Source organism: Drosophila simulans, chromosome 3R (genome assembly GCF_016746395.2).
Source record: "Drosophila simulans strain w501 chromosome 3R, Prin_Dsim_3.1, whole genome shotgun sequence".
Lineage (NCBI taxonomy): Eukaryota > Metazoa > Arthropoda > Insecta > Diptera > Drosophilidae > Drosophila > Drosophila simulans.
The window spans coordinates 18977431-18989676 of record NC_052523.2 but is presented as its reverse complement, the minus strand read 5'-3'; the positions used below and the strand labels follow the sequence as shown (position 1 = coordinate 18989676).

Sequence of the window (12246 nt, the reverse complement as noted above, 5' to 3'; positions counted from 1 at the left end):
CGTTTACGTACGAGTATATACACATAAGACTTGGAGCTCGGAGAGCAGCTACCTTGAGGGTCAAGTGCGAATACAGCCCACGGAACGCGATTATCAGATGCGAGAGTGGGAGAATGGGAGGAAAATGAGCACTCAAATTAGAATTTAGGAATTTTAGGTCAGTCGCGTAATTGAGATGCTGAGCAAATTCACTGCAACGGTTAATGGAACTAATTAACCAATCAAGCGGCGGTGGTGACGATAAGCCTCGGTTCAAGTCAAAAATCGACGCATCTCTCGATTCCCGCTCAGTTTCGTTTCGGCAATCATTCGGATCACACGGAAAACGTAGTAGTGACATTTGCCGTACATAATGGCCTCTCAACCGCTTGGACTCCTGCTGGGAGCCATCCTGCTTTCCATATGCGCAATCGATGCTTCAGTGCCTCATCCTTTGGCGGCCAACTATTCGATAGACATCCTGCGACTGGCCAAGGCTGCTCACATCAAGGCCTATATGGGCGATGAGAAGGAGCAGGCTTGCAATAATTTCTACAACTATGCTTGCGCCAATTGGCCGCGTTTGCATCCCGCTCGAAAGTCGAAGACGCGCACCAACTACCTGGAGGAACTCCAGGAGCTATATATCCGTAAGAGCGCAGATATGCTCAAGAGTGCGACCAGAGGAGCTGAGAACAGTGCCGATCGTCAGTTGAAGTACTTCTATGGCTCGTGCCGCCTTCAAACAAACGACACGCGATCCGCATTGAATACCCTGCAAAATGTGACGGATTTCCGAGGCGGTTGGCCGGAGATTCGTGTGGCGTCCTGGTATCAGTACGAGTACGATTGGCTGCAGGTGGTGGCCAATTTAAAACGCAAGCTGGGCGTGGACATCTTCATCGGACTGGAAGTGATACTCGACTACAAGGAGGAGAAGATGCATCGCCTGAAGATCGGTGCTCCACAGTTTCCCATGTCACGGCGTCACTACTTGCATACCCACTTCGCAGGCACTCGGGAAATCTATGAGCGTTCGATCGAAAATAAGCTGAAACTGTATTTCCCGGAACAATCGGAACACTGGAGGCAGGAGGTGGCCAGTCAAGTCGTCCAAATAGAGCAGCAGCTGGCCAAGGGATTGCCCCACAATCCAGCCCTCACCTTGGCGCAAACCACTCGTCAAAGGACCGCCGCTGAGATGAAGACTGCCTATGGTAGCTATGTGGATGTGACCCGGTATCTGCAATTGATTTTCAACGACAACCTGTACATGGATTTGTATGAGACACCGGAGGATTACATGTCCAATTTGGTGGATGTGATAAGGGAAACACCCAAGCTGCAGCTGGCCAACTATACCATGTGGAAGGCCTTGGAAGCGTTGGATATCGCCCGAGTGCCAACGTCCCAGAGAGCGGATATTTGGTGTGTCCAGCTGGCTCAGCAATTCTTTCCGCATCAGCTGGAGAGTCTGTTCCATCGCAACTACAACCACATGCAGATGATCAATGAGTTGCAATCGACGTGGTCGGACATCAAGCGTGTCTTTCGCGAGGATCTGCAGGCCTCGGAGCGTTTACTCTGGCTAACATTGGAGACCAGGCAAAAGGCCATCACCAAACTGGAGGCTTTGAAGCTGCACTTCCGGACCCACGACGACAACAAGTTGATTCGCCAGATGCACGGACTTAATCTGAACATGGATCGCTTTTATCCGAACTTGGTCAGTGTTCTCCAGTGGAAGACACAACGCGGTTTGGCCAAGTTGATGAGCGAACCGGTGGCCGAAGATGAAGTGCACAAGCTGCCGCACTACGAGATCCAGAAGAATCGCATACAAGTGCCGATTACTTTCCTGCAGGCAAGATTCTTCTGGGATCCCGCCTATCCCAATGGCTTGAAGTACGCCACCTTGGGTGTTCTCCTCGCTCGCCAAATGCTCCACGGATTTGATGGCGTTGGAAGGCGTTACGATGCCTATGGTTACAAGAACAACTGGTGGGATCACACCTCGGAGAGTTCATACTCTCGACGTACCCAGTGTTTCCAGGAGCAGTACGCCATCTTTGTGGAATACAAGGGTAAGCCGGTGCAGGATAAGGATCTGCTGCGTAGAATTGTAGCCGATAACGGAGCCCTGGACATCGCCTATCGCGCCTACCAACAATGGCTGAAGAATGCGGCCGAAACACCGGTTATATATCAAAGGGAACGTCTGCCACTCCTGGATCATGACCACAATCAGATCTTCTATCTGGGCTATGCGCAGCTGTACTGCACCGACTATCCGGAATCTGTGGAGCGATTTGATGAGCTTCCCGAGCAGCTGCGGGTTAACACGGCGCTATCCAATTCGCAACAGTTCGCCAATGCCTACGGCTGCTCCAGGGAGGAAAAGCTGAACGCCCGCTTTAAGTGCACTCTCTACTAAGGAGTTCATTTTCCATCCATATTTCTAATATGTATCTATTCTACGAGATTACGAAATAAAAGCATTTGTTGCACTTGTCATACGTTTGATTGGGCTTTCTATTACTAAAACCTAAACCTTTTGAATAATCTAATTAAAAGAGCAACCAAGTTTAGTATAACATGACTCAAATTATTACAGAAGCGCTTACATTCCAATCAGTTTCTGGAAGCGAATCTCTTTCTTTGCGAGCTTCACTCTCTTGATGTCTGATAACCCCAACTGACCCTTGGTCATATCAACTCGGACTCTCGGCTGCTGGAATGCGATTGTAAGTGGCGAAGGCAGTCGATAGCTTCACCGAGCTCCGGCAGCATGTCGGACCCGTGTTGGACGACAGTATTTTTATGGCTGTTCTGGCTGCCACACCTCCAGCAAAATGCCTTGGTTTCTGGTGAGGATCTACCACCGCCCTTCCAGCGGATCTATCAATCGGAACAGACGGTACGACGTTCAAAGGCTCAGGAAATGGGCAGTCATGTGAACAAAAGCATCGATCCCTGTGTGGATTTCTATGCATATGCCTGCGGCAACTGGAAGTCAACTCTAACACCACAGGAGCAACTGCAGCAGCAAACAGACCGGGAGCTTCTTCTGCTCGTGGAGGAGGCTGTGAGGAGAGAGGATAGCGTCATAGTTCGACAGGCCAAGGAGCTATTCAAGTCCTGCGTATCGGCACAGGCTCATCAGAGCCAGCAGCAGCAGCAGTTCCTCAGCGAGTTCATCACCCAGAACGGAGGCTTCCCAGCTGTTCCCGGTTCCCAATGGGCAGTGCATCACCACGACTACAATTGGCTTAGTGTGCTAGGTGGTCTAAGGCTCCGCTATGGAATGGACATCCTGATCGGACTCCGAGTGGGCTATAACTATGGCAATGTAAACGAGAACAGCTTGTATTTAAGTGAACCGAGCACATTGATTCCCTCCGAATTGTGCACCCGGAATCGCTCAGATATTCGGGACTCCATTTACGAACCCCTTGAGCATCGAGTGGCATCCGAACTAAAGTCTTGGTTGGCATTGGGGCATGACGAATCCGCTCGTCTAGCTGCCGACATCCTTAGTTTCGAGCATGAGTTATGCGGTGGAATGAAAGGTGGATCCTTTGATCCCTGGGATGCCGAGGAGCAGCTCTATCTAGCCAACTACACCCGCAAAACATTGCGTGAGTTCTCGAATTCGATCGAACTAGATTTGGAATCATATGTAAGAGCCAGTTTTGGCCAGGATATTTATAAGCCCGTTTACATGGCAGCACCGGAATATTTTCGCCAACTTAAGCGCACTGTGGGTGCCCACAACATAAGTCTAGTGGCCAACTATATAATGTACCGAGCGGTGTCTGCTCTGAATTTTCCTCTGGACGATCGCCCGCAGTTAAGGAAACGGGAGTGCTTGGAACGAACCAAAGAACTACTTCCCACGGCATTGGGTGAATTATACGCCCGACAGTTTGGAACTGAAGATAGCAGAATAGATTTGGACAACCTTTATGATACATTAAAGACAGCTTTGAGGCAAAGTCTGGGTGCGGAATGGTTGGTGGAAGGCACTCAGCGGGTGGGTCAGGAAAAACTGAGGAACCTTAAGCTGCAGATGCCCACTTACGAGCGTCCAGTGATCCTTAAACTGCAGCTGGAACGTGGCAATTATTGGCAAAATCTCCGCCAGCTGTTGGGAGTGGTTCAGTCCCAAAGAAACAATCGACTTTTCGAAGAGTTTGTACCTGCTCCCTCCGATCCCGTGGAGGCCTATGAGGCCAGGGTGCGACTGAGACCAGTTCAGCGACGTTTGGATATGGGTTTGGCCCTGCTGCAGCCACCAGCCTACGATCCTCGCTATGGCCATGCCATCCGCTATGCCACATTGGGCGTAAAGCTGGCGCAACAGTTGGTGATGGCTTTCGACGATCCCCATTGGTCGGTGGGATTGCTCGAGCGGGATAATTGGGATGGTCAAACAGCCTGGCAATATCACATTCGAAGCAATTGCTTTGCCCGCCAGGTGGACAATTATTTGAGGCCAAATGTAAGTGCCACCACGCAGCTGATCACTGACAGCGCAGCCATCAATGTCGCCTTTCGGGCGTATCTCACCTGGCTGGGTTTCCAGGAGCCAAACAACGACTTTACTAAGCTGACCAAGGAGACTCTGCCAGATCTTAACTACTCAAACACGGCACTATTTTTCTTAGCTTATGCCCAACAGCATTGCAGTCTGGAGGAGACTCGTCCCAGGGATGAGCAAGGGACTCCGGAAGGATACCTCTACAGCGCACGACAGAATCACACCTGGACTCGTCTGCTTGTAAACGGACCTTTGCGAAACTCATTCGAATTTGCGAGTGAATTTCGGTGCCCCATTGGATCACCCATGAATCCTGCAACCAAATGCGTCATATACTAACAATAATTGGATTTTAAACTATTCGAAAATATACTGTATTTCACTTATTGAATTAATCTGTATTGAATTCTTCTTAGGCTAACGTTGAATAAACTGCACATCTAAGCAATAAGTATTGTTTGTTTAGAATAATCTACATTTACTATGAATTGTCTCGGTTTAATGATGCTGTCAGTCTATAGTATAGATCGGAAATGCTTCCCTGTCTGGGAGAAATTGTAAACCTTCTCGGACCGTTGGATTACAACATTTGCTAGCTTGATAGCGGGAGAACCTTGTCACCAAGCGAATGGTGTTGTTTTGTTGTCAATGCCAAGTTCTCGGTTGTCGAGGCCGAGTTTGTTTACTTCTCTCGCAGATGCCAGAGCCTCAATGGTTGTGATAACCCACAGGGACTGAAAGTAAACTTGACCCAGTTCTCCCAGGTTCAAGCTCAGCCAGGAGAAACTTCCGATTCGCGCATTATCAAGCCTCCAGACACCGCAGCTCAGTCGATTTTTCAACGCCAAGATGAGAGCTACCAGAAGCGCTTGGTTGGGCTTTCTGCTCGAACTGCTGCTCCTCTTTGAAATCCAACTTTGCGATGTGACTGAAGCCCGACAAAACCATATGAATCGCATGCAGATGAGTGGAAACTTTCCAGACTCACGTGAGGAGCAACTCGTGCGCCAAAAAATAGCTACAGATGTGCAAAAGTATATGAACCTGAGCGTCGATCCCTGTACGGATTTCTTCGAGTACGCCTGCGGTCAGTGGGGCCGTTATCACAAGCGCCAGCTTCGTCCGGATGAGTTGTCCACTGCCCAGCAACTGATGGAGACCAAAATCTCGGAGCAATTGCAGCAGCTGCTCACCCAGCCACTGCCAACGCAACATCATCCGAACGGATATAGTGGACCCAGCATGACGAATGTGCGAAAAGTGCGAGCCTTCTACGAATCTTGCGTCGCAGTGGAAGCAAATGCCGGTGAGAGACGTCGTTTCCTTATGAAGATTCTCAAGGATAACGGCGGATTACGCAACGTTCCCAACTCCAACTGGCAGCACAACCGTCAGTGGGTACAAACATTGGGCGAACTGAGAAGGAACTACGGATTGGACATACTTTTGGGTCTGGAAATCGATCTGAATCTGCAGACCATGAAGGGGAATACCATATACTTTGGTGAGCCCAAGCTAACCATCATTCCAGCGGAGCACTGCAATGCCTTGGCCACGCGAGGAGCTCAGGTGCGAGATGAGGTCTACGAGCTGGTGCAGCAGCAGGTGACCGAAAACTTGCGCGATTGGTTTGGCATGGACACCGGAGAGGCGGCTAGATTCGCAGGAGATATTATTCGTTTCGAGTTTGAGCTGTGCAAACAAATGGGAGAGCAGGATATTCAGAAGCCAGAGGAGGAGTTTCCACCCGCCATACAGGCTCAAATTTACGGCGCGCGTTCGCGAACTGGTCAAGAGCGTCTGCGGCGCCAGAAAGGAGGAATGACCCTGACCGAGCTCACCAGCGAGATGGGCAATCACTTGGACTTCAAAATGTTGGTAGAGGTCATCCTGGAGAGTCAGTACCCATCCCAAGTCTATCTCCGTTCCCCGGAGTACGTTAAACATGTGGTGAGGACCGTTAAGGCCAATAACCGCATCACCGTTGGTGGCTACATTCTATACGTGGCCCTGAACGAACTTAATCAGCCGCCGGAGGAAGCACCTTCACAACGTGCCCGCCAATGCGTCCTGGTGACGCAACGTCTCTTTCCGCAAGTTTTGGGTGAGATGTTCCAGCGCCATGTGCAGCGTGATAATGCGAAACATGATCTGGACGCCGTATTCAACGATGTGATCAAGGCGCTCGAGGAGCAGTTCCACGTGGAATGGATGGACGAGAACGATCGCAGGGCGGCCAGAACCAGACTGTCACAATATCGAGTTTCTCTGCCAGATTACCAGAGTTTGGATCTCACCGATTTGCAGTTTCAGAAGTCGGAAGACTACTGGCGCCGTTTGGAGATTGCTCTCAAGTATCGTTCCCATCAGCAGTTCGAATCCCTCAGGGGCAACGATTTTGGTCAGGATGCAGACGGTCTGGATGCGTTCGAGGTGCGAGCTGCTCTATCGCCCCGTCAGCAAATGGTCCTGGTTGGATGGGGTCTGCTGCAGGCTCCCTACTACAATTACTACTACCCAAAGTCTTTGAAATATGCGCTATTGGGCCACCGATTGGCCAGTGCATTGGTTCAGGCATTCGATGACGAGGGATGGAACAATCATCCACAGGCGACGGCCCAGTGGAATGAGGTGACCATGTCTGGTTACCGAAATGCCAGCGAGTGCCAGCGGGCTCAGTACAGCAGTTACTTGTACAATGAACCTGGCGAGTTTCGGAATGCCACCAGGCTAAGAGAGATTATAGCCGATGGCAGTGGTCTCAACTTGGCCTTCAACGCGTATCTGGCTTGGCTGGAGCAGCAGGATCACAAGCTACGTCCACTCCTGGCGAAGGAAACGCTACCGGAGTTGAATTTCACCAACACCCAGCTGTTCTTCATATACTTCGCACAGACGCGCTGCTGGGCAAAGGACAACCAGGAGGCTATCCTGGACTCGATGCCTCTGATGCAACACACACCGGAGCGATGGGATGTCAATGGACCGCTTAGTAACTCCGCGGAATTCGGACGGGAGTTCGGCTGTGCCCTGGGCACACCGATGAATAGTGGCGACAAGTGTTTGGTTTACTGATGATGACGAGGCGGAAATAAAATATACTTGGAAAGTAAGTCAAGAGAGTGGAGTTTCTGATTGAAGTGTGGTCAGTAGGATGCCAGTTTTTTTTTTAGGTGGGTACATAAACATCTTAGAGCTCGCATTTACTGAAAAAACAGACATCTTTAAAATGGTAATATGCAAGGCGGCCCCTTAAGTTCTCGCTGTCTCACAGTTTTTGTGTCAATCGAAGCTCTTGAAGGCAGAACGACGTGTCTATCCAGCCTGGGCTGGGTTTTAAGCCCTCGAGCACGCAGCGCTCCATTCAAAACGATTCCGTAAGAGATATGGGCACTCGTTAATAAACATCCATCGGATGTGGGCAGATGCCTCGACCTTGAACCGCCTGTCAATCGATTGCCCGTGGCCATATGAGGCACACGCATTTCCGCTCAGTTTAATATGAAGCTTACCTGCAATGAGACAAGAATAGAGAAGAATTAATAACTATATTCAACAGAGGTTATATACAATATAAGAGGAATCATGAAGTAATCATTCTTCAGACGACATTGGCTGAACCTTTTATTGAGCTTAATTTTCTGATTCACCTTTACTGATCTCAATTATAAATATGCAATTTTTAGACATAGGAAAGCTCATTGAATTCGTTTTGCATTCCACAGAATATTATATGCATATGGCGACCAATTTGACTAAATCGTTTGCTAAGCATCGCAGTCAAGCATCACGATGGCTCCAAATGGAGCGGAAGTGCACCATGGCCAGTGGATAATATTCTGTAACCTCTTGGAGCGTATCATCAATTGCAGCTATGCAAAAATACAACATTTCGCCGCTATGCGTCATGGGAGACAGAAAAGACTATGGTGATAATTAATGGTGGAAGTTTTGTAATCGCTTTGAAAGGAAAAAAAAAGACACACGAAAAAATGAGAAAACCAAAACCTAATAAAAAGAGCCTGTAAAGTAATTTTCAATTCATATTCGTAGGAAAAAGATGCCATGGTCTTGGGTATATCATTACTGGCCCCACAAAAAACAAATGGGAAAAATGTTCGCACAACGGCCATAAAGTGACGCGGAATTCCAGCCAAATGACTGCCCCCTCCGCCTGCAGCCCCCGAAATCCTCCACCTTAAGGTATCTCGCTTCCCCCACAATTATCCAACTTCGGCGAGACAAGAGCCATCAAATCGGCGTCGTCGGCTCCGTTTGTTGCCGGCTAATCAGCGAAAAGAGAAAGAAATGCAAGATACGGAAGCTTTGGGAAAGCCAATAGCAATGATTACCAAAAAATCCATAAAAAGTAACGATGCAATAGAGGCTTTTACATATGGTAATCAAAAGGTTAGGTTATTCAACTGCCAGCGGTCATCTAACTGAGTTTTCACTGCACTTCGTGGGCCAAAAGAATCTCAAACTCCTACGCACCTAAGCGGATTTTAACCAAAAGGTGCGGTTCCTTTCCCGTTTCTAGGTATTTTTGGAAAACAACCCAATGAAGCTTTATCTCTGAACACAATGGTGTAGATTGTGCATAACTTATGCAACATAATTCCACGATATCAACGCAAGCGAAGCCTCTTAAGGCCCATAAATTTGACAACGCAACCAAAACCTAAATGAAAATGTGAGAAAATAACCAACAACTGAGGCGAAGCAGCTCGCAAGTCCATTTGATTAATCAACTTTACAAAGTCCCCAATAAATCAGGCGCAAGTATTTAAACAAGACAGACGCTAGGCAAATGACCCAGTTTCCTGCCCCCCATCCATCCATCTAACCATTTGACTGTCTGCCCGTGGGTCTTCGAGTGTTCGAGTGGCATTACCAATCTATGCCAAGTGACTCCAAAAAAGCTGGCGGACTCCAAAGACGCCGGACTACTGATTCCCCCGGGCATGTCTGTATGTTCCCCTTTTTTTGTTTAAATGTTTGCGGAGCGATTCAATATATCATTCACACATTTTTAACCCAAATTCGAAAATGTCTTTGCATTAGTTTCATAGAAAACAAATACTAAGTGGTTCTACACATGTCGAGCGGCATTCCAACAAATTGATCTTGAATGTGGCCAAGAGAACAGATCGAAAACACGGAACAGATCAATGAATGGCCAGCAGGTGTGCCGAAGATGAGGAAATTCTGCTCGAATAAATGAAAACTCTTTTGCAGGCAGTAAGAGTGATGATATCCAAACAACACTTGACGGCGTGGACTGGTTTCTGGTATCTTAAACACCATATGAGCATAGATAGATAGACAGGTAAGGGGAGACTGTCGTATATCTCTCATATGTACATATATCCTATGGAATCTGGGTGCAAACACTTTTGTAATTTAAAACTGTTTACGTTATATGGCCAAGACAACAGAGAAGACGGGGAACTCACATATCTCGGATCTCTGCACATATTGCTTCAGAGTTATTATTATATATCTTTGCGGCAACTTCGCATGTGGGCGACGCCTCTGGATTGTCATATATGGCCTCCATTTATTCACAGTGCATATGTACGGGTTATAAATACTTTACATGCGACTTTGGCAAGCCATAAGTAATGAAATTTATTTCGCAGTCAATTGAATTCTTGCTCACAGTAGGTATCATGGAGCCTAGGTGCGCCCATATTCGGATTTGTCCAAAACAATTTGTCATTATTCTAAGGCATTACAAAAAGTGAATATGTCACGGATATTGCTCATTAGTTTGGAATCTTTTATATAAGAGGTTCTTGTTTAATAAGTTTTAATGACAGTGCCACAAGATATTATGTATATATTATATGTTTTATATGTTTAAAGAGACTTCTAATGTCATTTACGACTGTCTTATCAACATGCTTTCATAAATATGACTAATTGTGTAGTACTATTTCAGTATAATTGTTCACAAAACAAGATCTGAATCACACTTTATTTCAGTTCGATTGCCTTAATATGAGACTTTTAACAAAAAGTTTTTTCCAGTGCACCAAGCAATTTGATTACTACTGAAACTCAATAAATACTGCATACGTGGTTAATTAACGTGAGCCATCCGACTGCAATCTTTGGGGGTGTTCCATGGGCACTGAAAACCAATAAATAAGGGCCAAATGGGTTCGCCTTGCAGAACGGCAGAAAGTTTTCCGGCTCAGAGGGTGGCCAATATTCATATCGCGTCGACCGCATGGAACAACCCTCTTCCGCCAGCTGGCACGACCTGGCCTCTTGGATTCCAAACATCCAAACTACATCTTGACGAGAGTGTGGGCCAGTGACTCAGTGGCGATTCGTTTTGGAGCGGAATCAATTGCACACAGCACGCTAAAGAAAAGTATCTGCGGGTAAAAGGTAGCGTGTCAAGGAAACGGGGCTGGAACACTAACACCCACCACCCACCGCCCACTTCCCCCTTGACAATCAGCTGAGAGGCGGAAAGAGAGCAGCGCTGCTCTCTCTCTCCAGAAAATCGATTTTCCAAAACAAATGCAAACTTGTGGCTGCCATAATTTGCCAAATAAAAACGCATTTACCTTTTGCAAACGTGATTCTCTGTATAATATCCAAGCAGGAATATCCATTGCAGAAGCATATAGCATGACTGTATCCATTATATAGTATATATAAGTACGCTTTGTTCCAGCGATAAGGCGCAAAACAAATGATAATTAAATAACGCACGAAACAAAACACACAACAGAGCACTTGACGAACAGTGATTCAATGCAGTTAAACAAAATATTCACTTGGAGCTCAATGCTCCATTTAAGAACTATTTCGAAATGCACTCCTATGTACGCACTACTGGAAAATGGGAAGTGGGAAACTCAAGCCCGGAGAGCTGAAGATTCGGGCTTTTCGAGTGGGTGTGGTGAGTTTTCCCCAAGGCGCTGCGGGCTGACCTATCGATTTCGTAATTAGTCGCGTGAATTATGAATAGCAAAACAATTGCCAAATCCGCATTATGTTTATATTCATTCACGCACTTGAACGCAGAACTGGACAGCTATAGACGGAGTATATATATATGCCACCGATTTCCATTCCACGGGGGGATACACACACACGATAAGGCGATTGCCGACCCAACCACGAGCCACTCAGCCAGCGAGCGAAGTGAGCAGGCACAGTCAACCGTCCGACCGTCGATGTGTGGCGCTGCTATGTAACTCACTTGGGCGCTCCGCTTGCTCCGCTCGGCTCGGCTCGACCAGGCCGCTCGCAGCTCACTCCGCCCGCTATGCTGGCGCTGCCCTCTGCCGCGCAGCATAAAGCAGCGACGTTGGCAGAGGCAGAGGCAACCACCCCGGCCCAGATGCACACAGTGGGCCAACTCTTCCAGTCACGAAAGGCTAGCCAGCATAATCCACAACGGCCCAAACAAATAGTCATATTTTAGATAAATTCAGTGAAGAAAATTATAGTAAATGGGGGAAATTAATCAATTATACTAAATCTTTATATAAAAATGTGCAAAACAAGACCTAAAAGTTCAATTATTAATCCAACTAGCTGGAAATTTATGAAGTATAAGAAAAACTACTAGAATTTATAAAATAATATATTTTCTCATTATAATAATCAGCTGATCTTACTTTAATGAACTGTCTTGTGTCATGTATTTAACTTTCTTTTTCTGATCTTGCCTAATTTTACAAAGTACTTTTCTTCGGCTTTAC

The 12246-nt window shown here is 47.2% G+C and overlaps 3 protein-coding genes across 3 annotated transcripts; all 3 read left to right on the top strand.

The window, feature by feature from the left end:
- Positions 1-272: 272 nt before the first annotated feature.
- Positions 273-2497, top strand: LOC6729165 (neprilysin-4). The gene has a single exon (XM_002104450.4). The coding sequence runs from the start codon at positions 353-355 to the stop codon at positions 2411-2413; it is 2061 nt and encodes a 686-aa protein (XP_002104486.1). The 5' UTR covers positions 273-352; the 3' UTR covers positions 2414-2497.
- A 133-nt stretch (positions 2498-2630) lies between these two features.
- Positions 2631-4910, top strand: LOC6729164 (neprilysin-1). Its single transcript, XM_002104449.4, has one exon. The coding sequence runs from the start codon at positions 2768-2770 to the stop codon at positions 4856-4858; it is 2091 nt and encodes a 696-aa protein (XP_002104485.1). The 5' UTR covers positions 2631-2767; the 3' UTR covers positions 4859-4910.
- A 292-nt stretch (positions 4911-5202) lies between these two features.
- LOC6729163 (endothelin-converting enzyme homolog) lies at positions 5203-8552 on the top strand. Its single transcript, XM_016174909.3, has 2 exons — positions 5203-7628; positions 8245-8552. Exon 1 carries the CDS (start codon positions 5369-5371, stop codon positions 7592-7594), a length of 2226 nt encoding a protein of 741 aa, XP_016035815.1. The 5' UTR covers positions 5203-5368; the 3' UTR covers positions 7595-7628; positions 8245-8552.
- Positions 8553-12246: the final 3694 nt, after the last annotated feature.

Bases quoted from the DNA above. Each gene is read 5' to 3' on its own strand.
- LOC6729165 (XM_002104450.4), top strand. From the start codon at position 353: ATGGCCTCTCAACCGCTTGGACTCCTGCTGGGAGCCATCCTGCTTTCC.
- LOC6729164 (XM_002104449.4), top strand. From the start codon at position 2,768: ATGTCGGACCCGTGTTGGACGACAGTATTTTTATGGCTGTTCTGGCTG.
- LOC6729163 (XM_016174909.3), top strand. From the start codon at position 5,369: ATGAGAGCTACCAGAAGCGCTTGGTTGGGCTTTCTGCTCGAACTGCTG.